The 26557-nt window shown below is 43.5% G+C and overlaps 3 protein-coding genes across 5 annotated transcripts in view; all 3 read left to right on the top strand.

Moving 5' to 3' along the window:
• Positions 1-259: 259 nt before the first annotated feature.
• On the top strand, positions 260-4983 carry LOC105277010 (C3 and PZP-like alpha-2-macroglobulin domain-containing protein 8). 2 transcript variants are annotated; one of them, XM_011335118.3, is made up of 6 exons: positions 260-679; positions 1076-1230; positions 1392-1531; positions 1703-1827; positions 1908-2053; positions 2279-4983. In XM_011335118.3, exons 2-6 carry the CDS (start codon positions 1221-1223, stop codon positions 2767-2769), a joined length of 912 nt encoding a protein of 303 aa, XP_011333420.1. In that variant the 5' UTR covers positions 260-679; positions 1076-1220; the 3' UTR covers positions 2770-4983. The 2 variants fall into 2 exon arrangements, with proteins under 2 accessions (XP_011333420.1, XP_011333421.2); XM_011335119.2 differs by having other exon boundaries at positions 1392-1544.
• An 8367-nt stretch (positions 4984-13350) lies between these two features.
• LOC105277007 lies at positions 13351-17858 on the top strand. 2 transcript variants are annotated; one of them, XM_011335116.2, is made up of 3 exons: positions 13351-13870; positions 14259-14554; positions 14917-17858. In XM_011335116.2, exons 2-3 carry the CDS (start codon positions 14511-14513, stop codon positions 15323-15325), a joined length of 453 nt encoding a protein of 150 aa, XP_011333418.2. In that variant the 5' UTR covers positions 13351-13870; positions 14259-14510; the 3' UTR covers positions 15326-17858. The 2 variants fall into 2 exon arrangements, with proteins under 2 accessions (XP_011333418.2, XP_026823959.1); XM_026968158.1 differs by having other exon boundaries at positions 14914-17858.
• The window catches only part of LOC105277004, a 69161-nt gene continuing 58450 nt past the window's right edge, over positions 15847-26557 (top strand). The window contains exons 1-2 of the mRNA XM_011335109.3: positions 15847-15980; positions 21142-22236. Coding sequence (XP_011333411.1) covers positions 22179-22236 — 58 coding nt within the window. The 5' untranslated portion in view covers positions 15847-15980; positions 21142-22178. The remainder of the gene's footprint in view (positions 15981-21141; positions 22237-26557) is intronic.

Raw genomic sequence — 26557 nt, 5'->3', positions numbered from 1 at the left:
GCTCACAGGAAACGTGAGTGCTCGCGCGCGTGACAGAGAATCCAGAAAGTAAAATCTGAATGGAAAGTCGAGTGCAATTAATTCCAGGCATGCTGTACTCTCCTTGACGTCAACGCAAGTAAAACTATGACCTCCTGAAATGAAAAGCGATTGATCAGATCGTATCTTTGAATGAAGATCCAGTGTACGAGACGACGGAACTCGAAAACAACTCGTCGGACATTTAATTTCACGTACAAATCTGAAGATCTATTTCCTACTCGAGATACAATGTTTGCCCAAAGCGGCAAACAGAAGGTATCGATGCTGGAGGTTATCGCCGGGACGTCGAGATGAAAGTATCGATACGTCGCGCGGAGTCGCGACGTCGTTGGCATTCTGACAGAAGCGGAACGTCTGCCGTGCGGAGCGGTGCGGGATGCGAATCGCCGTCGGCACGGGACCAGCGGATTCGTGATTCTCTGCACGGCGCGGCCGTGACGGTCATCTGATCGCGTCCCATCGATACGATCGGCGGCGGATCAAGCCGCTCCTTGTGAACCGCCACGCCGGGAACGTCCCCGTGGAAGCAGCGATCCAGCTATCATGCCCTTCGGTGAATCGTAGAGGGACCGTGCGAGAACCGTCTTTGCCACGAGTTCTTGGGAGAGCGATCAACACGGGAAGGGCGATTGTCTCGGTAACTATGTCCAAAGCTGTGCACACGCTCCAAGCTCGCGCTGCGTCGTTCGCGAAAGCTTTCGCGAAACTATGGACACGTCACTTCGATCGGTCACTTGAAGCTTCCGGAAATTCGAGAATTCACATGATTGCTTGTGATGACGACGTTGTACACGTGCTTTTTTACGCGATTACATGCGTATCTTGTGCGTGAATACATTTGATATACACCGTTTCCCTCGAAGCACCTCTCGGGAAGAGGGGTTAGGCGAGAGAGGAAGAGAGAGAGAGAGAGATATAGTAAACAAAATGTTACTTCATGCTACTGACACGATAAATTAATGCGCAGCGAACATACAATAGCGAGTTCATTCACATAAAATTTTAACGTAACTCTTTCTTGGTTTGTTTGAAGTGATAAACGGTGAGATAATGAGAGATAACGATTCAACGAAAATTTAAGCGGTGGGCGGCACGCGAGTGCGAGCGATATACGACTGGTATGAATCATTTTAACGTTGACTCACGTCCTTGGGAAGATTTCTAGAGATTGCGAAGACATGGGTCCGAGTAAGTACAAATTCTGTTTCAAGTCTCATCTGAAAGACTTCTTCCAGTAGTAGAAACGCCTAAAGCGACTCAGTTTTGTGTAAACGTTCCATGCGCGACAAGAAATAGTTACAATTTATCGTCCACATGTGCCACGTGTATTAATCAACATGTAATTCCAGTCAGGATTACCACAGCGGATAGTCTCGACTATCGCTACATACCCATCACGAAGTCTAACGTGAGTCTAGGCATTAAAGCTAGTCACGATGCAAGGATTGCCTTACGAACGCATCTCGGTGGTGACTCCAACGTGTACGAGGTATATGTTGAATGTGTGTGGTAATTTGTTTCTGCAAGGTCCATGTGGATCTATATATTTTTCTATATTTTCTGTGGCTCTGTTATATTTTATATTTTTAACAAGAATTTTAAAAAGTACTCTGCTGTGCGATGTACATTACTGTGCAATGCATAATATTCTACGCTGTAGATTATTATTGGAGGATGGGGAAATACCATGTCAGCGATAAAAAGGAACAACGTAGAGCCGGATGTGGCAGAAGCAGACACCAAGGACATTTTGAATCCTGATGAGATGTGTGATATTTTTATTCAGTAAGAAAACTATAGATTTTTATTCAAGATAAATGCAGATATATGTATCTTTCTCGCTTCAATTGGATTCTGTTTTACAGGTGGTCTTGCGATGGATTGTTAAGTGTTAGCCGCGATGACGAGTTTGTCATACCGTTCATGTCTTACAAGGACAGGAGCCCGTTTGTTATAAATTATATAGGAGTTAGTACTGCTTGGGGTGCAACCGGAGAATGGATAATCGAAGGTATATCACTTCATACTTTTGCATTCCGTTGTAGAATTCGTCTCAATTTTTGAAGATTAATGAGATTAGTAAATAACAATTAAGCATCGCAAGCACACATTAATTCCTTACTTATTAATTAACTGAAATCCTCCACAAGGAAAAATTACCATGAATTTTCTAAAGCTCTTCTACTTCTCTATTTTTCTACCTATACTAACATAAAAAAATTCACACTATCCCCAGAATGCCAGTTCACGTCTCCAGCCATCAGGCAGCAGCTGATAGACACTTGCCACTTCTGGGTAGACTTCAACGAAGCGTTCGGACTACCACGGAACGCAGTAATGGCGTCGGAGGACGGGCTGTACGTCGGCCGGGCGCATCATCAGGGCACCGTGACACCGGGTGGTATCCGCGATAACGTCTGCACCCTCGCGTGGGGCGGCAACTCGCACGAAAAGCGGGATTTCCAGGTGCTCTGTGGCAAAGACGTGAGCTGGGTGAAGTCCTGGGAGGGCAGCGTGCCCCTGCATGCCCTGCCTGCCGGCGAGACCGAGGATGGCTATGCCCTTTTTATCGGTAGGGTGCTGCACGAGGGCATCTACCATATCGGCAAGATACAACCGAATCACCAGGTGTGCTATGTACCGCTGAACGGCCAGGAAATGCCCTACTTGGAGTACGAGGCCTTGGTCATACACGACAACTACGGAGTCGAGTGTATCGGGAGGTAAAGCGACACAGACAGCTCATCAAGCAAAGTGTATCTTATTTTTTCACGCCGACGTTATGTACTTCCGCGTGCTATAATTAGATGTGATCTCGAGCCTCTCGATAAGATTTCCAATCGGAGTTACGTGCGTCAGTTGAAAACATTCGCGAGGACTGAATTAGAGAGAACGTTAGATTCTGTGATTCGTTATTCAGATTTCGTTGAAATTATTAGATTATTTGTTGAATTAATTATAATAACCTCACGGAGATTTCGAAAGAAAATACAATGCGATACTTGTGGAATCAAGATTTCTTTCAGTGAATCTACTGTCTTTCATAAGCTATCAGTGTTTAAAAAATGTAAAATGATTTTCTAGAATGAGTTTTATTCTAATTCTATTTTAATTCAATCACTGAAGAAAAGAAATATATAATAGTAAACTACTTTTCGCGTGACAAAATTCACGCATGCAATTCCAATTAAAATAATAGGAATGAATTAAATCGATGCGAAACTAAAAAGGCAATTTAATTGCGAGACGTAGAATGGGTCGGAATAGGAAGAAACCATTTGCCAATAAATATCTTTATTGGAATTGGTCTCCTTTTGGTCGCGCACCAATTCCAATTTTAATGCAGCGTATTTACATGCCATTGTACGATAATTGTATAATGACCGTACCTCCACAGCTATGACTTAACTGTACTGTTACGACGAGCGCAACTCAAAGATGTATTTTTTTATCGGTATTCCGTGAAAGATTATTACTATGAATGGTGTTGGTTTCTTTTCTCCCATTCCTGTACGTAAACGCGCAAAACTGGGTGAAAATGATTTCGCTAAGGATAGAGAAAGACCACCGACATAATTTACACGTTGTATCATTGTATTATATTATTATGTATTATAATAAGTAACATTTACCAAGCTAACCGCCAAGCGCGCGAGGTTTACTTTTCGCAGTACAAATCGCAAATCGTTTAGGAAAGAGAAGATATTTATCAGTGCAGTATTCCGCGGATACGTGAAGCGTATTTATTTGTAGATTCTTTAATCATGTGCGATGCTAGTTGTATGTACTCCTTTAATTTAGTGACTACTCAGGGTTTTACGATTATAATCCGCGAATGGCCAATTTGAAGTGTTGTAAAACAGAATCCTAATATTTTATCTATTGTATCGTGATATGATAATAAGCGAATTTTGACGAGGGAACGACACGAACCGTAGGAAGGCACGCACGTTTACCTATAGATTAATATTAGATTACTAGTAGATAATCTGAAGTATCGTAGAATCGGTAGCGAATGCTTCTCTTTACGTCGAGCGCTCGATTCTGTTTCTGTCACGCGACTAAGAAGCTCAATTGTGTAAAATGTGTTACGAGCAGCAAGGCGGCACAAATATTCCGTAGGGTGATCTTTGCAAATTGAGTCCCCACTGTTTCCCGTTTCTGTTGTTAACGTGTAAAAATGTATGTGTAACTTGTAAAATAACAAATGTAATTAACGTCAAGAACGCGATGTAAATTTCTCTAGTAAGTAAGCAACTGCATTGTAACTATTCATTCGGCGGAGAGCGGCGAGAATTTAAAAAAAAATTCTTTACTGCGCGTGTGAACGTAAATCCAAAATGTAACTAGCTTTTGTTTTGTACATTTGGAGATGGAGAGGCGTGAATATGTATAGTTTGTAAACTTGAAACTTCCCGAGAACGCTTACGGGAATAAGTGAGAGAAACGTTCTCCGTTTAAGAAAGAAAATAGCGAGCAGGACTTTCCACGTAATGATTGTGAAGATATTTTAAATACTTTTGTGATGCAAGTATCCAGATGTTTTGCGTAATGTGATGTAATGTGATACCTTAAAGAGTATCAGACATAGAGAATATCATTTTAAAGAGCGGTATCTTAATTCTGAGATGGATAATACGAAAATAAATAGATAACAATACGGATAATAAATAATGAAAGTAGGCCTTCTTTTAAATAAAAAAATTGTTTTGAGGCGTTTCACCAAATTGACCACTTTGTGAGAGAGACACATTCTATATATATTTCTTAACACACATTACGCATACACGCTAATGTATAGTAGCGTATTCTGTTGTTACATCATTGTTGCACAATGTAAGTGTTAAGGTACATTAAGTCTTCTCGGTACGTTACAGTGTAATAACGATTGTTCATTTCTCTCGTAACATGCCATTATTTATAATGATTACACAAGTATAATCAAATTCAAGATTTCACAGCTATTTTCGTATGTTGGACACACGTGAGCACAGTTGTATGTATATCGTTAAGATTGCGGATCACGCTCACAAATGTTAAATACCGGCAATTCTTGCCGGCAATATTTGTCATGCAAAATTGAAACTGTATGTATATATGTACAAGCAACAATCACTAGGCAAACAGAATAATTAAGCGGACAGTGTGAAAAATGTAAGAGCGAAGCAAGGTACCTCGCAAGGATCGTTTTTATCCAGTGGAATGGATAAAAATAAATATTGTATTTATGACACAATGTTTTTTGACTTGTGAATTAATCCCGTAACATTAGATTGACATTCCATTGCAACTGATCAGGCAAGTTGCACCTGAGATTATATAATGTTCATCTATTAAAGCCAGTGGCATGAATAAAAATTATCCTTGCGAGGACTCTTGCTTGGACTCCGCGCGAATTGAACAGCCAACTGATCTGGCTCCTTGGTGATTCGCTGCAAAATTCATTTGCGAATTAGGTGTAACATTCCATGCGAGTCGGATTAAAATGTAGCGAGCGATACCGATAGAAAGCATCCTGCAACGGACACGAGGGTCGTTTGACAAGTCCTTAGAAAATATGTAAAATCTGGAAAGATAGTCAAGACTGACAGGTCGTATAGAGGATCAGAATGAAAACAAGTTGATCACAAAAGTAGGAGTATTGGCTGTACAGCCTAAAGCCCGGTGTCCACGATGCTAGAAATCGGTTCGAGATCTCGGTCCGAGAAATATGTAGCCAACCAACTTGCACTTTTACGAAAAAGCCGCAAGTTGATTGGCTACATATTTCTCGGACCGAGAACTCGGACCGATTTCTAGCATCGTGGACACCGGGCTTAAGACCTAGGCGTGTGAACCAGAGATCCCGGAGAGTTCGAGTTCAAATCTAAGGCAGTCTCCTAGTTATTTTTCGCCTCTTACAATTCAGAAGTGGGATAAAATCCGCTACCCCTCGGAGAGGAGGGAGTTGAGAAGCAGCTGGCCGGTAGTGAAGCCTGAACATGGAGGTCGGGACGGACTCAGAGGAGTGAACCAACATGGAGATTGGGAAGGACTCAGAGGAGTGAACCAACATGGACATTGGGAAGAACTCAGAAGAGTGAACCAAAAATAGAGGTTGGGAGGGACTCAAGTGGAGTGAACCGACGATTTGGAGACATTCGGGGAGGAATGTAATGTCAGGCTGGCCGAGCTGTAAGATCTGGAAAGATAGTCGAGACTGACAGGTCGTATAGAGGATCGGAATGAAAACAAGTTGATCACAACAGTAGGAGTATTGGCCGTACAGCCTAAGACCTAGGCGTGTGAACCAGGGATCCCGGAGAGTTCGAGTTCAAATCTAAGGCAGTCTCCTAGTTATTTTTCGCCTCTTACAATTCAGAAGTGGGATAAAATCCGCTACCCCTCGAAGACAGTTGAGATTCATCCGCTACCCCTCGGAGAGGAGGGAGTTGAGAAGCAGCTGGCCGGTAGTGAAGCCTGAACATGGAGGTCGAGACGGACTCAGAGGAGTGAACCAACATGGAGGTTGGGAGGGACTCAGAAGAGTGAACCAAAAATGAAGGTTGGGAGGCACTCAAGTGGAGTAAACCGACGATTTGGAGACATTCAGGGACGAATGTAATGTCCAGGCTGGCCGAGCTGTAAGATCTGGAAAGATAGTCGAGACTGACAGGTCGTATAGAGGATCGGAATGAAAACAAGTTGATCACAACAGTAGGAGTATTGGCCGTACAGCCTAAGACCTAGGCGTGTGAACCAGGGATCCCGGAGAGTTCGAGTTCAAATCTAAGGCAGTCTCCTAGTTATTTTTCGCCTCTTACAATTCAGAAGTCGGATAAAATCCGCTACTCCTCGAAGACAGTTGAGATTCATCCGCTACCCCTCGGAGAGGAGGGAGTTGAGAAGCAGCTGGCCGGTAGTGAAGCCTGAACATGGAGGTCGGGACGGACTCAGAGGAGTGAACCAACATGGAGATTGGGAAGGACTCAGAGGAGTGAACCAACATGGAGGTTGGGAGGGACTCAGAAGAGTGAACCAAAAATGGAGGTTGGGAGGGACTCAAGTGGAGTGAACCGACGATTTGGAGACATTCGGGGAGGAATGTAATGTCAGGCTGGCCGAGCTGTAAGATCTGGAAAGATAGTCGAGACTGACAGGTCGTATAGAGGATCGGAATGAAAACAAGTTGATCAGAACAGTAGGAGTATTGGCCGTACAGCCTAAGACCTAGGCGTGTGAACCAGGGATCCCGGAGAGTTCGAGTTCAAATCTAAGGCAGTCTCCTAGTTATTTTTCGCCTCTTACAATTCAGAAGTGGGATAAAATCCGCTACCCCTCGAAGACAGTTGAGATTCATCCGCTACCCCTCGGAGAGGAGGGAGTTGAGAAGCAGCTGGCCGGTAGTGAAGCCTGAACATGGAGGTCGAGACGGACTCAGAGGAGTGAACCAACATGGAGGTTGGGAGGGACTCAGAAGAGTGAACCAAAAATGAAGGTTGGGAGGCACTCAAGTGGAGTAAACCGACGATTTGGAGACATTCAGGGACGAATGTAATGTCCAGGCTGGCCGAGCTGTAAGATCTGGAAAGATAGTCGAGACTGACAGGTCGTATAGAGGATCGGAATGAAAACAAGTTGATCACAACAGTAGGAGTATTGGCCGTACAGCCTAAGACCTAGGCGTGTGAACCAGGGATCCCGGAGAGTTCGAGTTCAAATCTAAGGCAGTCTCCTAGTTATTTTTCGCCTCTTACAATTCAGAAGTCGGATAAAATCCGCTACTCCTCGAAGACAGTTGAGATTCATCCGCTACCCCTCGGAGAGGAGGGAGTTGAGAAGCAGCTGGCCGGTAGTGAAGCCTGAACATGGAGGTCGGGACGGACTCAGAGGAGTGAACCAACATGGAGATTGGGAAGGACTCAGAGGAGTGAACCAACATGGAGGTTGGGAGGGACTCAGAAGAGTGAACCAACATGGAGGTTGGGAGGGACTCAGAAGAGTGAACCAAAAATAGAGGTTGGGAGGGACTCAAGTGGAGTGAACCGACGATTTGGAGACATTCGGGGAGGAATGTAATGTCAGGCTGGCCGAGCTGTAAGATCTGGAAAGATAGTCGAGACTGACAGGTCGTATAGAGGATCGGAATGAAAACAAGTTGATCAGAACAGTAGGAGTATTGGCCGTACAGCCTAAGACCTAGGCGTGTGAACCAGGGATCCCGGAGAGTTCGAGTTCAAATCTAAGGCAGTCTCCTAGTTATTTTTCGCCTCTTACAAATATATGAGATGGCGGCACTAGTATCAAACTGACATGATAGTGACGTAATGTGATGATGATGATGATGATGATCCTTAGAAAATATATTTTCTAAGGATTTATTAAACGACCCTCGACACGCCATCGATTCGCTTCGCTTGTGATACTCTAGCGCAAACGTTCAATACGCCGATATATTCGCCGGACATGTTCATACTCTTTGACAGCAAATGGACGTCCCGTTTTTGATGAAACATCGGTTCCGGTTCAGATGGAGATATAAATACACACACACACACACACATAGCGATGTGGCTCTCAAAAGAATAAAGCTCGAAGAGAGTATCGCTGTCAAAACACTTACCTGTGCGATGATTCCGGTTATTGCCGGGCAGCGTCCCCCGTCCCTCGGCTCCCTTGCTTCAAAACGCCCTGCAGCTGATTCCTGCCGTATATACGTCCTCATCTCGCCTTCACTTGTCACGACACTATCACTTCGTTTAAGCGAGCGTTAGTTCTTAACGTACTCGAATTATCCCCGCATAAAACGAAAACCTCCATTGGACGTCCAATGGACGTCTGTCATGGAGGTTCAGCCATCCAGTGGACGTCCTTTAGACACCCAATGGACAGCCACTAGAAATCCATAGTTCCGCTTTGCGCACGTCTGTCATGGAGGTTCAGACCATCCAGTGGGCGTCCTTTAGACATCCAATGGACAGCCACTAGAAATCCATAGTTCCGCTTTGCGCACGTCCAATGGACCTCCATTAGACATCTTCACAGACGTCCATGGGACGTCGATTGGACGTTTTGTGGATCATTAATAGAGGGTTCACGGAGCCTCGGTGGACGACTAACCGACGTTCCGTGGATCATTAATGGAAGCTTCATGGAGCCTCGAAGGACGACCCAGGCAGCACACATTGGTTTCAAAGCCGTTATAAACGTTTTAACGTAACGTTTCATAACCATTTTATTGAAACGTTTATTTAGGAGAAAAATGTCCAACGAAAAAACGTTAAGAGAAACGTTTCTTTTTCGGGAAAAAACGTTTCAGAAACCATCAGAAAAATATTTATCAATTCTATATATCAGTGCCTCAAAGATAGACAGAGTTAAGGGGATGCTGGAGTTGCTAGTGAACTATTTTTTCACTATAGCGATGGTAATTGCAGTTTCGAAAATTCTCTTTATTGCTTGTGCAGAATAAAAAATCCTTTTCCACAAATGAAGTATAGACAGAAAGAAAGTCCGCTCTACAGGACTTTATATTCAAAATAGAAAAAAGTTAGAAAAGACAAATGCAAGTTTTTAACTTCTTTCCATTTTGAATATAAAGTCCTGTAGAGCGGGCTTTCTTTCTATCTATACTTCATTTGTGGAAAAGGATTTTTTATTTTGTGTGCACAAGCAATAAAGAGAATTTTCGAAACTGCAATTACCATCGCTATAGTGAAAAAATAGTTCACTAGCAACTCCAGCATCCCCTTAAGTCACATTTTTGTAAAAAACTAGATTTTTATATTTTATGAATTACTCTCTAAATTTCGTGTAGTGAAATCTCACTCTTTTAGAATGAGATATCACTTCAAGCAATAATGATTTCAAAAGAAAAGAAAAAGAAAAGAGTACTAGATCGGTTTTCCGGATGGTTATTTATAAGGTGATAACGCAAATGTTACTTGTGAGAACGTCACGCCTGGCCTGGCCATCTATCGGTCGCTTGGTGAATCAGAGGCGGGAATCTCACACACACACTTATGTTGATTTTTGTCTCTTGTTCCATAATCGAATACATTGAAACGTATGATGTAAAAATAATTAATACTCGCAAATTAAGTAGAAATTACTATTTTTTTCTATATTAATTATATAATTTTGAATCAATTTAATAAAACACATTTTTCGTTTCTGTGGAAACGTGAAAAATACGTTTTTAAAATTTAAGTCTAAAAACGGTTTCTATTTAAACCGTTTCTTAAATGGTACTTTATGTTTCTTAGACATTAGATACGTCTAAGAAACATATATTAGACTAACATGTGCTGCCTGGGGACTAACCGACGTTCCGTGGATCATTAATGGAAGCTTTATGGAGCCTCGATAGACGACTAACCTACGATCCGTGGATCATTAATGGACGGTTCATGGAGCATCGGTGGATCTATTAGACGTTCCGTGGATCATTAATGGAAGCTTCATGGAACCTCGATGCCACGAAACGTAGGTTAGTCGTCCATCGAGGCTCTATGAACCTTCCATTAATGGTCCATGGGACGTACATTAATCGTCCACCGAGGTTCCGTGAATCTTCTATTAATGATCCACGGTACGTCTAATAGACGTCTTTAAAGACGTCTAAAGGCAGGAGCACAGACTTTTGCATAAGCGCATAAAAAGATGCATAAGAAATTTGATTAGTCTATAAGCATGTGCATAAGGAAATGGACCAATCAAATTCCTTATGCATCTGTTTATGCGCTTATGCAAAAGTTTGTGCTCTTGCCTTAATGCAGATCCACTGGACGTGCAAGGCGGAACTATGGATTTCTAGTAGCCGTCTAATGGATGTCTAGTGGATCTCTACTGGATGTTCCGAATCTCCATGACATACGTCTAATGGACGTCCATTACAGATTTTCGGTGGATGTAAATTTATGTAAGAATAACTCAATTATATACATATATTATTAATAATTAAAAATAAATTCTATAATATTGTGAATTTCTAAATGTTAAACAAAATTAGCTGAAAAATTGTAATTAATAATGAAACTTAAATATTAGTTTATTGGAAATACTCTATATGTTTAATAAATCTATTATACATCCATAATGGATGTCTAATGGACATCTGCAATGGATTTGTAGAGGACATCTATTATAGAGATAGGATGGACCTCTAATGGACGTCTATCTGACTTCCACTATGGAGATATATATCCCATGGAGCTATGGAGGTATCATGGATCTCTAATAGACGTCCATCTGACGTCTATCGTGGAGATAGATGTCCCATGGAGCTATGGAGGTTTCATGGACATCCACTGGATGCTAATTTCTATGTGGTCGTAACTGACGCGAAACCGATTAGACCCCCGTTTACGTGCAGCGAGAAGTAAACGTAATGCGCGTCACCGCGAATACCGCCACGCAGTCCGCGAAACGAATTTTAACGTTCTCGCTCATTCGCGCGCGATTCCGACGATCAACTCGGATTTTCGGCGATCGTTCGAACGATACGAGCCGCTCGCGAGCTGCCGATGCAGCGACCGTTGACTTATTTTGATTTATTCAAATGTGTAAGATCTGGAAAGATAGTCGAGACTAACAGGTCGTATAGAGGATCGGAATGAAAACAAGTTGATCACAACAGTAGGAGTATTGGCCGTACAACCTAAGACCTAGGCGTGTGAACCAGGGATCCCGGAGAGTTCGAGTTCAAATCTAAGGCAGTCTCCTAGTTATTTTTCGCCTCTTACAATTCAGAAGTGGGATAAAATCCGCTACCCCTCGAAGACAGTTGAGATTCATCCGCTACCCCTCGGAGAGGAGGGAGTTGAGAAGCAGCTGGCCGGTAGTGAAGCCTGAACATGGAGGTCGAGACGGACTCAGAGGAGTGAACCAACATGGAGATTGGGAAGGACTCAGAGGAGTGAACCAACATGGAGATTGGGAAGGACTCAGAGGAGTGAACCAACATGGAGGTTGGGAGGGACTCGGAAGAGTGAACCAAAAATGAAGGTTGGGAGGGACTCAAGTGGAGTAAACCGACGATTTGGAGACATTCGGGGACGAATGTAATGTCCAGGCTGGCCGAGCTGTAAGATCTGGAAAGATAGTCGAGACTAACAGGTCGTATAGAGGATCGGAATGAAAACAAGTTGATCACAACAGTAGGAGTATTGGCCGTACAACCTAAGACCTAGGCGTGTGAACCAGGGATCCCGGAGAGTTCGAGTTCAAATCTAAGGCAGTCTCCTAGTTAATTTTCGCCTCTTACAATTCAGAAGTGGGATAAAATCCGCTACCCCTCGAAGACAGTTGAGATTCATCCGCTACCCCTCGGAGAGGAGGGAGTTGAGAAGCAGCTGGCCAGTAGTGAAGCCTGAACATGGAGATCGGGACGGACTCAGAGGAGTGAACCAACATGGAGATTGGGAAGGACTCAGAGGAGTGAACCAACATGGAGATTGGGAAGGACTCAGAGGAGTGAACCAACATGGAGGTTGGGAGGGACTCGGAAGAGTGAACCAAAAATGGATGTTGGGAGGGACTCAGAAGAGTGAACCAAAAATGAAGGTTGGGAGGGACTCAAGTGGAGTAAACCGACGATTTGGAGACATTCGGGGACGAATGTAATGTCCAGGCTGGCCGAGCTGTAAGATCTGGAAAGATAGTCGAGACTAACAGGTCGTATAGAGGATCGGAATGAAAACAAGTTGATCACAACAGTAGGAGTATTGGCCGTACAACCTAAGACCTAGGCGTGTGAACCAGGGATCCCGGAGAGTTCGAGTTCAAATCTAAGGCAGTCTCCTAGTTAATTTTCGCCTCTTACAATTCAGAAGTGGGATAAAATCCGCTACCCCTCGAAGACAGTTGAGATTCATCCGCTACCCCTCGGAGAGGAGGGAGTTGAGAAGCAGCTGGCCGGTAGTGAAGCCTGAACATGGAGGTCGGGACGGACTCGGAGGAATGAACCAACATGGAGGTTGGGAGGGACTCAGAAGAGTGAACCAACATGGAGATTGGGAAGGACTCAGAGGAGTGAACCAACATGGAGATTGGGAAGGACTCAGAGAGGAGGTTGGGAGGGACTCGGAAGAGTGAACCAAAAATGGATGTTGGGAGGGACTCAGAAGAGTGAACCAAAAATGAAGGTTGGGAGGGACTCAAGTGGAGTAAACCGACGATTTGGAGACATTCGGGGACGAATGTAATGTCCAGGCTGGCCGAGCTGTAAGATCTGGAAAGATAGTCGAGACTGACAGGTCGTATAGAGGATCGGAATGAAAACAAGTTGATCACAACAGTAGGAGTATTGGCCGTACAGCCTAAGACTTAGGCGTGTGAACCAGGGATCCCGGAGAGTTCGAGTTCAAATCTAAGGCAGTCTCCTAGTTATTTTTCGCCTCTTACAAATGCGCGTCACTGATTGGCTCGCAGAGTCGTTCTCGCGCAATTACTTGCGGCAATCTTCATCCTCATCCGCGGCAACTTCAAGCCAGTGATCGGGAATACGAATCGCATTTTTTTTCTCGTTCTTTTTGTTGTCTACCTACGTTGAATTGGAACTAATGATGGCGAGTGATGCTTTTGTCAACGCTACGTGTTTATTTATTTAATTCATTTTAATAATTGCAGATGTAGAAAAGTACAGATAAAGGAACTTCCCGTCTCGCACAAATCGTGCTACTTTGCAACGAGCGAATGTCATGGCGCGGTTCCATGGTCGACCATCAAGGAAACGTCGCCGATGTAATTTCTCGACACGTGGAGAAGGTGGATTGGGGCCAGTGATTATGTCTCGCAAGCGTGTTCTCCAGCAAATTTCGCGAAAAAAAATTCTACGATAATTGGTTAGGTTGGTTAGGTGCACTTATGTTTTCTCTGTTTTCAGGGTCGTGTGCGCGCATGTTTCAATTATTAATAAATAAAAAATCAACTATCATTTGATTAATAATTATATTATATTAATTATAAAACTTATATTAATCGAATATTAATTTCATGAGAATGGAAGGTAACAAAAATAATAAGACGACTTGTATTATAAAAAGGTACATATTAAAAAAGTTATATTTTGCTGTATATATATTTATAATATTTAAATATCCACATTATATTAACATTCAACATTAAATTATTATTTAATTAAAATTCATATAACAATATATATGTATTTAATATTACATTTTAATATGTTATCTAGTGAAGTTCACAACAACTGGAAATTCTTTATTTCTCCATAGATTCGGCCCTGCTTATTCTATGCAATCTTGTCTACGCGAACGTGACGTGTCCTTCATCTCTGATGTTTACTGACATTCTTCCAAATGACCATCAGAGACGAGGCTTCACAAAGGTGACACGTGAAATCGGGTACGAGTAAACGAAGCACGCCATCGCTCGCCGACGATGACGGACGTATTGGAGGCGTTGCACGATTTACAACCCTCTTCTTCAAGTAGGGGCGTGTTCGCTCCGTGTATAAGACACGCTAAATGAGAAGCTGTCGTCTGTTAGATCGCAAACCGTCGAGACGCGAGTAAGTATAAACCTTGGCAAGAATCCTAGAGAAACATTTTAAGATAGTAAGAATATTTTACAATAACATCGAAATTTCCCCACGTATTTCAAGTAATAGTTGCAGTTCGTGATTGTTGCTCTTTTCAAGTAACAATTCTTTGCGCTATTATAACCTACAACATAAATTTCTAAAAGGAAATAATACTATCACTATTATCACAGGAATATATATATTATTAGTTTTTAGACTTTTATTTTAGAATTTTATTATTTTCTCGAGTGAAAAATACTTTTGCTGTATACACATTACAACAACTTACTTAAAAAGTTTAAATAATCCATATGTTGTCTCTCTCTTCTAATCAGTTTTCTTTTCAGCAGCTTCAACATGCGCGGAAGCTCGCTGTGCCTCCTGCTGTTGCTCGTCGTGCTGGCGAAAGCTTACATAAAATCCTGCAAGTACTGGTGCAAGATTGACAATCATCAGTACTACTGTTGTCCGAGCGGCAAGAGTGGATCCTGGTCGGAGCGTGGCTGGCACTCATTATTCTTCCCCTGGTTTTGGTTCGACGTCGATGAGCATCCACACGTCGTCGAACATCCTTGGCACGAGATGATGATGAAATGGCCGGCGAAGAAGCACTGCCCGCCCTTAAGGCCCCACTGTCCCAGGTCGTACGAGTGGTACAGGTCACCAGAATTATGCCACAGCGATCACGAATGCCACGAGTGGGAAAAGTGCTGTTACGACGTGTGCCTGGAACACAAGACGTGCAAAGACGCGGAGTAGAGTTCCTCTCAGTGTTATCGATACAGCACCAATCCCAATTATTTTTTAGACATATTGTCTATATATGTATATAGTCACTGTCATGGAAACTGGGGATTTATATTTTAAAGGCGAGATAGAAAAACAACCAAGTTACCGTTCGAAAACCAACGAGATGCAATCGACTGTCTGCTAATTCCCGTGGGATTGCTGGTAATTGAAGCGCTTGCCTGCGCCGCGGGTTAATACGCTTCCGAGTCCGCCCGTAACTTCTCAATTACTGTCCGCGCGACGAGTTCCTTAATTAGCGTGCAAGTCAACAGCGCATAATATAATGCTTTGCGACTGTACGGCTGCAAGAAAGTATATAATTGTCGTATCGGGTTGCGTCCCGCAGTCGCGCGGATTAAAATTCGCACACACGTCGCGCGAATTCCCGGGAAAAAAGGAGGTACTTCGACATTTTTTTCCCACCCACGAATTGGCTAAATCGTTCTGAATAATTTACCGCGCCGGAAGGACCTGAACGAGCCGCAAGGACGTCGCCGGACCGCCGCAAAAAAAGATCATTATGGAGTTCTCCAGCCGCCTGTGAGTCACGCAGTACGCTCTAATCCCGAGGCGATTCAATGAGCGTGAAAATCATCTTATCTGAAACAGGAAGACGACACGCAAGGTAATAGGATGGTCACATAATTTCTGTTTTCAAGAAATCTCGTTTGGTTGGAAGATTTTGTGGAATTCCTTGTTTCGCACAAAAGTGCTAGTTTTGTAAATATAGTACTTCCACATTCTCTCTTTCTCTCTCTCTCTCTATGCTCTCTTTATTATTCACTTCACGCTCCACTTCGTAAAAAATCATTTTACAAAAGCATTTTTCTGAGAATCTCTTCAATCACTTTTGACCAGTTTTTCATGTATAATCTTGAATCTCTCCAGCGCGAATTCTATAAGCGGTTCGAGACTGATGCACCACTTACAAAGCAATATAATCCACGCAAATGTGTATAAAATTGGAGCATGCAGGAGAGTCTCGCTCATTCCCTTCTTCCCTTTGTATTCAAGTCCCGAGCGAAAATTCCACGCGCAACCTCATCCGGATAATGTTTCTTTTATGGGTTACGGGCGCAGGCGTGTGTGCTGGGCCTGGCTCGGCAATAATGAGAAAACGTTGGCCAGGTGGGAGCCGCGGGCCTCTGAATTAGACCCCGGCCCGCCCACGACCACTTTTAACCCTCGTGAGGCCCCAGGGCCCATGGCTGGCTCTGCGGCACGCGTATAATTGGGCACAAACTCGTCCGATCTGATTATTTCAATCTTGCGGACTTAATGGGACCCAAGGGGCGCCAAAACAATTTAGATAAGGCCCGTTGGAGCGCGCGTAACAGATGCCGTGCGGTTTCGAGGCCAACGGCGCGGGCGGCTCGCGGCCTTCCAGGGCCGACCGACTGTTTACACCATTCTGGGTTTCGTAATTAAGCGAGTCCCTGATGACACGCTGATAGCCGAAAGCCAAAGTGGCAACTCGAGTCCCGCAGTATCCCTATCCACAGATAAGAGCGTTATAACGTCAAGTGTCTATTTAGGCGTTAAAAGGGATAAACTGTTTCTTTCTAAGATAGGCATTCCAAGAAGACCTTATTCCATAAATATCTCAGACTACACTTTACAGAGTCTTCATTTTCAAGAAGAATTTCGATTTGAATTTATTGCTTTCACATCCCGAAAATCAGATAAATAAACTTCACACTTTGATTTCTTTCATTTCGATTAGTTGTCGACTTATCAGAGACGAACGGCGTTTCATGCGAGACGAAAGAGAGAGAAAGTAGAGGTAGAGGTGGGTAATAAAAAAGGGAATAGGAACGAGAGGAAATAAGTGGCAGGTGCTCGTGGTAGGTACGGCATGCCACCGCCGGACCCCGACCGATGCTTACCTCCCACGTGCCTTCGACCCTCGCGAAATGTTTTCTTCGAGGTTTCCACGATAACGGTAATATTAGAACGATTCTGCTATTGTTGCAGGATATTCACACTTTTTCCTACAAAATATAAAGAAAATTTTGCCATTGAATGTTTTTGGAATTAAGATTGCTAATTTAAAAAATGGATAATAATGTGAGAGCGATGAAAGCAAATTCAGATTAGAATAAATGCAATTTGTTCATTTTTCCAGCATTTAAAGGCAGAATATTTCTCTCTCTCTCTCTCTTTCTGGTTATGGATTATGTATCTATAAAAAGTTTGATTATTGCAGCGCGACAGCATTCTTTTTTGAAGTCTGATGTAAAAACTATTTATATAACTGTTTATCACTGCTGTTGTAATTAGCCGTTTTACTGATTTTTCTTCGCGATACCAACGACAATGTTGCCTATTTACTTTAAGTAATGATGGCGAGATACAATCGCGCGATGATAATGAAGACGATGCAGCGAGGCAAAGGTTGCAATTAGCGAATGTCGCTTAAGGACGAAAGCTCGTCGGGCAATTAAGACGGTCTTTCGACGTGATCCGCAAAATCTGCAATGTAATTAAATGAATTTACAACGTGTATTTCCAGTCTTCCTCGGCGACGACCGTATAAATATTTCGACGCATTCTTGCACGCACATTCTCCTTCTCGAAATGTATGTTTCAACCAATTAAGAGTTGCAAGCATATGTATGCAAGCAGATCGCACGAGTTTATAAATTATACACATTATTAAAGCACAACTACATTGAATAAATCATTATTTAATGATATAAAATTTCTCTCGAGAGAACATCCAGACACAAGAGAGTAAATCTTAAATTATCTCTAAAAATATATAAACTAAATAATAACTGTGTGGTGCTCCTGTGATGACACAATGATTGTCTTCAAGATTGTTCCAAAAGCAGGATGTTTAAGATTGTTTGATTTTCACGGATTACACGGCTTGTTGCGTTAATTTGATCTACCGGCGGAAGAACACGCGGTGCAATAAAGGAGCAATCCCCCTTCCGATAATGCCAGGATCAAGGCAAGAGTATCAGGGAAACGTCTTGTCCCATCTTCATCAGCGGCATAAAATTTGTTGCGGTTGTCTCTTTCTCGCGCGCGGACTCGGACGTGAATACAATGCGAGACTCGAAATACTACATGGGCTTCCACCTCACAATGAGAGGAAGGAATTGTGTTGTGTTGGTCAACCACGAAAAATGACATTCCAGGGGACCGTGTGTTCCATATTCAACAGTATCGTCGCCCTTTGGCCCGCGGCAGTCAAGAAGGGCCACCGTTCTACGAGCTCCGCAAGTCTGTAACCTGCTACTGCGACCGTTATGTGAGTTTCCAGTCTCCTGCCTTTTCTTACAAATCCCCTGCGTCGCATAAAGCATTTTGTAGTCTCGTCGGGTTCCGCCGGCCGACTACAAGGAGACAGGAAAAATCCTGTTGCCGGGACCACCATGGTGAGGCTACCACGGGTGCGGCTGCTGCCGAGTGCAACGTGCGGAGCACGGATACCGATCTCGTTTCACGATCATTGACCAAGTTTGCGCGGCAACGTTAATCGGGTTTAATAACATCCGTGGTTCTAAAACTGTCCAATTACAACTGTTCTCCTGAAGAATGGAATGACTGTGATCGGCCAACCTTATAACTACGGATGTTATTAAACCCGATTAACGTTGCCGTGTAATGGCACTCATTGACACTCGATGCTCCTTTATACATTTTTTATTCAATTTACTTTATCGAATCTAGCGAACATTTTATATTTAATATTTGAAAAGCATCTTCCTGTCTCCGAGAAGTATCGGGTTTGAATTAAGATTTTGACGGCCGCGGCACGTTGTCCTGTTGAATACCTAATCGCCTGCGTTCCCCGAAATCTCTTTCGAGAGATACTTGAGAGTCTGCTTGGACAAAGATATTAATCTGTGGGGACTCTCCTCCTCTCTCTCGGCCGAGATAACATTTCAACTAGCCCGATGAATTTGTTATTTTCTTCCTTTACGAGAAAAGAAACAAATCGCCCGACCATCTCGCGCACCGCTATCTTGGACCAGTGATTGGTCTTTGTGCCTGTGTCGATGCTAATCTAAATGTGATTTTTTATAAGCCCTGAAATATCAACCATGCATATGTATCAAGCATCGGAATAAGGAAGACTCGATCAAATGTAGTCAACCATCTGTTTCTGTCGTGGTTCCATCGGTTTGACAGTTGAGTCAATGGATTTGCGGGAGGGTCCTCTTTATGGATTCCAATCTCGTTGTTCAAGGCATACACCGAAGGGGTTAAAGGAGTAAGAATGGAACCGGGATCGGAATGGGAATGGAATCTGAAGCCTTCCCTCCTCCCTCCCCCCCCCCCGCCCCCCCGTACGCATGCGTCCGGTACGTTCATTCAGTGAGCCACCGTTCCATTCATCCTTTGGGTTCTACGCCCAATATTGTCGCGTCGAAACTTACCTGAGCCATTCGACTGACTCAATCCTCCATTGAGACTATACTATAACTGCTACGATAAACCAATCCCATACAGCACGGAAGCTTGCAGCGACGTTGCAACGTTGCAAATTGCAATGCAACAGTACAAAGACATTGCAGAGATATATATCCGCAAAATACCAGCACACTTGTAGCAACATGACATTAATATTTCGGAAACATTGCACAATCAAAATTTGTAATTAATTAATATTAATGATTCATTTTATTAAAACATTGGAGTCTTCCTATCCTAACGAGATTCGTCCAAATCTATTCGACCAATGATGCGTGATGACCAGAATCTGAGCTCGGTAATATATATGTGCATGCGGTGTTTGTCTCTTTCGACTATCTAAAGAACATGGTGGGTGTACGACGCGAGCATCATTCTAAAAGAAAGTAGTTACGTAAAAGAAAAAGGTAAGTACTTTTTTATAATATTATGCCTAATTATAGCACTTGTGTGCTGTTAATCTTGTATCTATTAATTATAATAGAGAATCACTCTATTTGCCTATCTCACGGTTTATATCACTATAACCTCAAAATTATGGAAATTCATTAGAAAACTGCATATTAATAGTTGTAATATTTTTAATAACTTTTTCTGTTATAGAAGCTGTTCGTGAAATACACAATCATGCCACTGATGCAGAAATTGCTGAATGCATTTCCAAGTGGCTTGCTCAAGCTCCAGTTAGGATTGAGAGATCAAAGTATGTCATTTTACATATAATTCTATACATACTTGCAGTATGTATATTTTTTATGTAATTTTATGCTAATATATGAATTTTAATTCCTATTTTATGTTTACAGGCAACATACAAACAAAAACGAAGAAGATTCAATTATTTAATTAAAGGAAAAATAATATCTTAAGAAGAGGATTTTTAAGTTTTTTTTTATAACGAACAGTTACTTTTTTATAACAAAAATAGAGAAAATGTTTATTTCATTTTTTATTACTATTATTATATTACATATAATTGTCTATTTATGTTAATAAATAAAAATATTGAAGTTATATAAATAAAAATATTTAAAGTATATAATAATGAATAATTATAATTATTGCAAATTCATTACATTGCAATATTATTATGACGTTTCGTTGCAATGTTCCGAAAAGCGGACATTTTCACATTCCTGCAATGCCATAGCAATGCTGCAGAAACATTTCGCAGTGAATTTGCAATGTTGCTACGTTGCGGTGGAAGATTCCTGCAATATATATGCAATCTTTTCGTGCTGTATGGGATGTTTCTATCCACAATAACTACTAACTACTTGCAAATAAAACAGGAGAATTTTAAATAGATACATTCAATCCTTAGCGACTATAAAAATATATAGTAATTAAAATAATTTCAGGAAGGAAGGCATCCTCGAAGCCGATCAAGAAGAATCCCTAAAATCAGAGCAGCGAGGTTTCCGGAAGTCCCGGTCGAGAGACACGTCTGATACAGATGCAACTGAGGACCTCACGCGCGTTCGACACACTCGATGGCAACGAAGAAAAGGAGACGATGGAGACGCAGGGTGACGGCGACGAAGACAACGACGAAGACTTGGAGGCGAGTGCGGACGCACGACGGAACGGGACGGCGCCGCCGGCCAACGGAAGAGGCGACGGTGAAGAGGGGGATTAGCGGACGCGCACCTATGCCGACACGGAACTCGGAAGAGCGGCGCACTCGGTGGCATTCGCCTGCGAGCCGCTGCGCCGTGCGGTCGCGTTCTCCCCTCGGTTGAACTGACGGCGTGTGCCAAGCAAGCCAGCCGGCTCTCCGACGTGTCATCATCATCCCCTCGCGCAAAGGATCGGCGATCCGCACGCACGAGCCGGGAGAATACTACGTCACGCTCCTCTCTCTCCCTCGGCTGACGTTAGAAAAAGAAAGAAAACGAGAGAAAAGTGAGGGAGCGAGTCTCCGAGTCGAGGGAAGCAATTTCCAGTCGACAGTCGTCGCCCTCGTCGTCATCGTCGTGATTATCATTGCAGACGTCATTCCGTTATCGGGGGAAACCGGCGTGACGCTGCCGCTCGTCGCCGGTCGGGAACACGGAACGGTACCTCGCTCCTGCACGGTGAAATTAGCGTGGAAAGTGCCTGCACGCTCCGTTTCGCCTCGCGAGGAATAGAGGAAAGAGGGAGGAGAAGAAGAGAAACGGAAAGGAGGAACAGGAAGCCGACCGAACACGCGAGAGCTCGTGGACCGGAGCTTCCTTTTCGGGCCCGCGAGACCCTTCGCCCTCACATATATATCGCTCGCGTATCTCGCGGAACATCTTGCGATTATCCAATTGCTTCTCCAGCTTCTCAAGCCGAGTGGCCGAGGCTGAAACCGAGAAACAGTGAGAGTTAATAAGTGGTGACCGTGACAGCTGCGGAAACACTTCCGGCGAGAATGGAGCCGACGAGGATCCTGCTGCTGATCGTCCTTCTGGGTGCCGCCAGCTGTCAGAGTGAGTACCTTTTTCAATCCTCGTGTGTACACAATCGCTTGTAAGTCGGGCGTCACGTGCCGCCCGGGATTATTACGACGCGACTCTGGGGTCGCCCGACTTTCCCGATTCACGTGTAGGCTCGCGCCCCGGCGAATCGGGGGCGATCGATGCTCAAAGCACAAGCCTCCCTTCAGCTGCGAATTAGTCGATTAGTGGGATAAACCGAGCGTATTACACGGTCCGTTTTATAATGGCGATTCATCATGAGTCTTTTCTGCTGCGAAGTCTGAAAACTTCAGTCATATTTCTCTGGGAGATTTTCTGGAATTCCTGATCTTTCTATCAAAAGAGAGTTACGTATCTAATAAATTTGCGGGCATTTCCCAGCGTGACTCTCCGATAATATCGTAATCGGATCGCCTCTCTAGGAAAGAGGGGAACACTTCCGAAGGCGCGAGCGTTTCCTTTCGGCTTACCGAAATCCCCGCGTGATTCACGCTTCGAAAAATCTGGCGTAACGAGATTAGCATTCGCAGCTCGCGGTCAGTCTCCCCACCGCGTCTCTCCGCAGGTTGTCCATCGATCGGTGCTAATTCACGGCAATTATCCCGGGAGGACGCAGGATGCGTGCAGAAGCGCCGGCATCATAATTTCCGCGGTAATGACACATTTTCGCTCGTGTCGCGGTTCAGTGAGCCTTTTGTGAGGCATCGCGCGGGGTGACGGTTTATTCTGAAGGCACCGATTTATTCTAGCTGTCGACGTCGTCGTGCTTCGTTTCGGCTTTGGATTCGGCTGGTGATATATATATATCACCAGCTTCTTGCATCGATCAAACACATTTCATTCATAGAAACAGTGTGGTCCGCACATTTCCGTCAATTCTTTTTACTTCGCCGTTACAAAAGTCGCATTGCGACAAGCACGGTCGAATATACATTCCGCGTTGGGTATATTCGCGAGTTTAATACGTCCAATGCGCGACTGATTGTCTATATGAGACAGATTATTGCGACATGCATCAGCGCTTTATTAATGGAGCCGTTTCAACTCGAGCAAGCGATAACGCTGAATAAATTCTCGCGTCTTCCTGCTCGGCGCGGAATTAAATCTTAACTGCGTTTTGCGAACAATGGGCTCGTGTATAACAGATAATATAATTTATATTTTATTTGTCCCTAAAATTGAAAATATTTATTAACGTCTTTTATACTTACATGCACTATACAATAACTGAAAATGGCAATTTCTTATTTTCTTGGAATAACAACAAATTTGCGACAACAGCAGTTGACGCAAGAACAAAGCGTGCGCTGGTAACATAACATTTGCCTAAAAAACAGTTTCTGTAATTATGTAAACATGAGTTAACGGTACCGCAATTATCGCGCTTTCAACGAGCGGCTTGGCTTGGCGTCCCGCATACGCTGTTAAATGGAGACCAAGTGTAAAAGATCGGACATCGGTTGAAGCAGAAACGAAGTTACTAATGCAGATTGCAAGTCACGATTGGAATGTCACGGTGTACACGTGGGTTGCACCTTGCGTTGCACCGCGGCAGCCGATCAAGGCGCGCCAATCCGAGTCCGGAATCTGCTGGATCACCGTCGTGTATCACGCAAGAATTTCGAAATTACGCTTTAAACGTGTACGTGAACGTGCAGGGGACCATTGGCCATTGGCGAGAGATGAAACATCTCTCTTTGAAAGAGAAACGATATTTGCATTCTCACGCAGGACGATTCTTCGAAAGAGGCGAGGTTCCTCGCAAATTTTATTTCGTGTTTTCTAACGACGGAAAAGCCGAAAGGGTAAAGACATGAAACAAACACTAAAACTGAAAAAGGTACATTTCCTTCGAGTTACAAGTTATTTTAAATCACCGAGTTGTTTAAAACTTTTCGTGACTTTTGAAGAAACTACGAGTTTCGTGGTTTCTAGTAATACTGAGACGTTGCGATGCATCAATGAAGAGGATGAGAGGAAACATCATTGTTCCGGTTACCTCCTATAAAAAATAAATCTGTGACGAAGTAGAAAATTTCTTGCCTTAAACTTCATAAAGGTTTGTGTGCCACGTTTCTCGCAGTAATCCATGAAAGCAACATCGCCGGCGATTATACGGGATTTAAGGGTGAATTTGTATATACCACGGTATTGTGTGAGGCGACAATGGTGTCCACAAGACGATGAAGCATTTCTCTGAACGAACCAACGTAAACCTGCAAAAATTTAAAGGACACCTTTTAAAACGAGCCCCGTAGACTCGTGTTCCTCTCCCTTTTCCCTTCCTCTCTCTTCTTCTCCCTCCCTCTCAGTACATTCGGATCTTTGAAGAAATGCCGCACGCCCTTACACCTTCGAAGGTTCACGTCAGGTAGAAAGCTCGTTTGGTCGCTCTATAAAGTACACAAAAAATTCGACGAGGTGCACAGGGAAACCGAGGGAAGAGTTTCTTTCCCTTGTCAGCGCGCTTTAGTGTCACTGTTATTGCATCGATGTCGAAAACGTCAAGTACACTTCAATGTATTTAAAGAACATGATAATAATGTCCCTTTCAATGCAGGGATACGTTTACGCCTGTTGTACATTGCGCGCGTTGCGATTAATTCGATTCGACGAGGTAGAAAGTAGATTTTCTCGAAAAAAAGGAAATAACTCGAGAATTTAGCAATTTTATCTTAAGACGCGGAAAGTCGCATAAGTACGCATAAGTACACATCAATTTTCTTTCACATCACACGTGCTACATCGTGATGTTTTTATATTGTTATTTAATAGCGTTGCCAGGCTGGTCTCAAAGGAAACTCAACATCCGCTATTGAGCGCGAAGCGAGAGAAATTAACACGTAAATCAATCTTACTGTCCTCGTTGACTTGGTGCGTCCGTATGTTACTCGGAATAATCACAGCTTTATTTAACCAACTACCACTTTGTGTTAAGGATGTGGTTCGCAGTGGAAATATAGCAGTACCTTGTCAATTCTTCATCGGATTAAGTTAACGAGCCGCGATCACGCCGGTCATTCTCGGTAGATAATCTTGATTCATAGAAGATCCCGGCCATCCTCTTGATCAATGGCAACCTCCAAGAAAGCCAACCGATGGTCGAGGACAAATGCACGATAAAAGCAAAGAAAGGTTTTCAGGGTGTGCTATAATTAATTTTATATAGTATTCATTCGATCTGGCGTACGTTTTCTCTTTTTCATTTATTTTTACTTGCGTAAGATGCGAATTTTGTGGCTCGAATGTAATATTCGAACGTTTATCATCTCGTGCTATTGATTTAATATTAGTTCGAGGAAAATACTCACTTATGCCGTCATACCGCTTCAAGTCAAGGAAGCGTCGAGGCGTTACAGCCGCGGCTTCGCTTGCACGAATATTAATAATTCCATCGCTCGTGAGATTACTCACGCTTAGAGCTCGTCTTCGCGGAACTCTCAGGTGATACTGCAGTGAGGTTTTTATATTGGCGCCACGGCGTCCAGTGTTTTCTAATTCAAGCCGCCTGACCTCATGCCGAGGGGTGCTAAATTTACACCTGAGTCGTCGATCGCCATCGACGAGTCCACGGTTCAATGTTCAACCAGCAGCGATTCGTCCGGAACGGTTTTAACCCCCCGAGAGCGTGTTTGCGTCACGAAACACGCGTGCTGCTTTAAATTATCTCAAACGCACAGGCCGTTTCGGAATTACGTTTAACTGCCATCCGTCCATTAAGTCGTTGAAAGGAGATTGACAGCGATGCTCCTCGGAGCGATTTATATTTCCACGTATAGGATAATCGCATTATGTCTGCACAATGGGTAATGACGAGCAAATTCGCAACGCTCTTATTATGCTCCGAATCTGAATGATAATGCGACATTTTTTCAGACGTCAATCCCATTTCTTTATCACGATCCGCTGACGTAGTGATCATTTATGCCGTTCTTCTTCCCATGTACCAGGCGAGGGAGCGCGATAAGGATATCCGCAATGTTCGCGTCGGCATGATTATCATCGACTCGGCAAAGGCGACTTTTTTTTCTTTTTCAATTCAACGTCAGAACCAGGCGAGATTCTTGCGCGTCGCCGCCGTCCAATTTACACCTTCGCGCGTCCGAAATCGGCAAAAAGAGGGTCCTCGGGAGACCATTAGGACCGGCCGAAAATGTTGTTCTTCGCGCGCGCGAGGGCCCAAGTCCGCAACATGGGTTATTTCGGTCCTCTCTGGTCGGAGGGTGTATCAAGGGTGGCTCCAGCATGTCCAGGAGGTAACGATTCGTTCTCTCAGCAACCGCCGGTGAATCGATGGCGATGACTCGTCGCCGAACAGAAAAGAGAAGAACAG

The sequence above is a fragment of the Ooceraea biroi genome, chromosome 3, assembly GCF_003672135.1.
Source record: "Ooceraea biroi isolate clonal line C1 chromosome 3, Obir_v5.4, whole genome shotgun sequence".
Lineage (NCBI taxonomy): Eukaryota > Metazoa > Arthropoda > Insecta > Hymenoptera > Formicidae > Ooceraea > Ooceraea biroi.
This window is presented reverse-complemented; position numbering and strand designations above follow the sequence as displayed.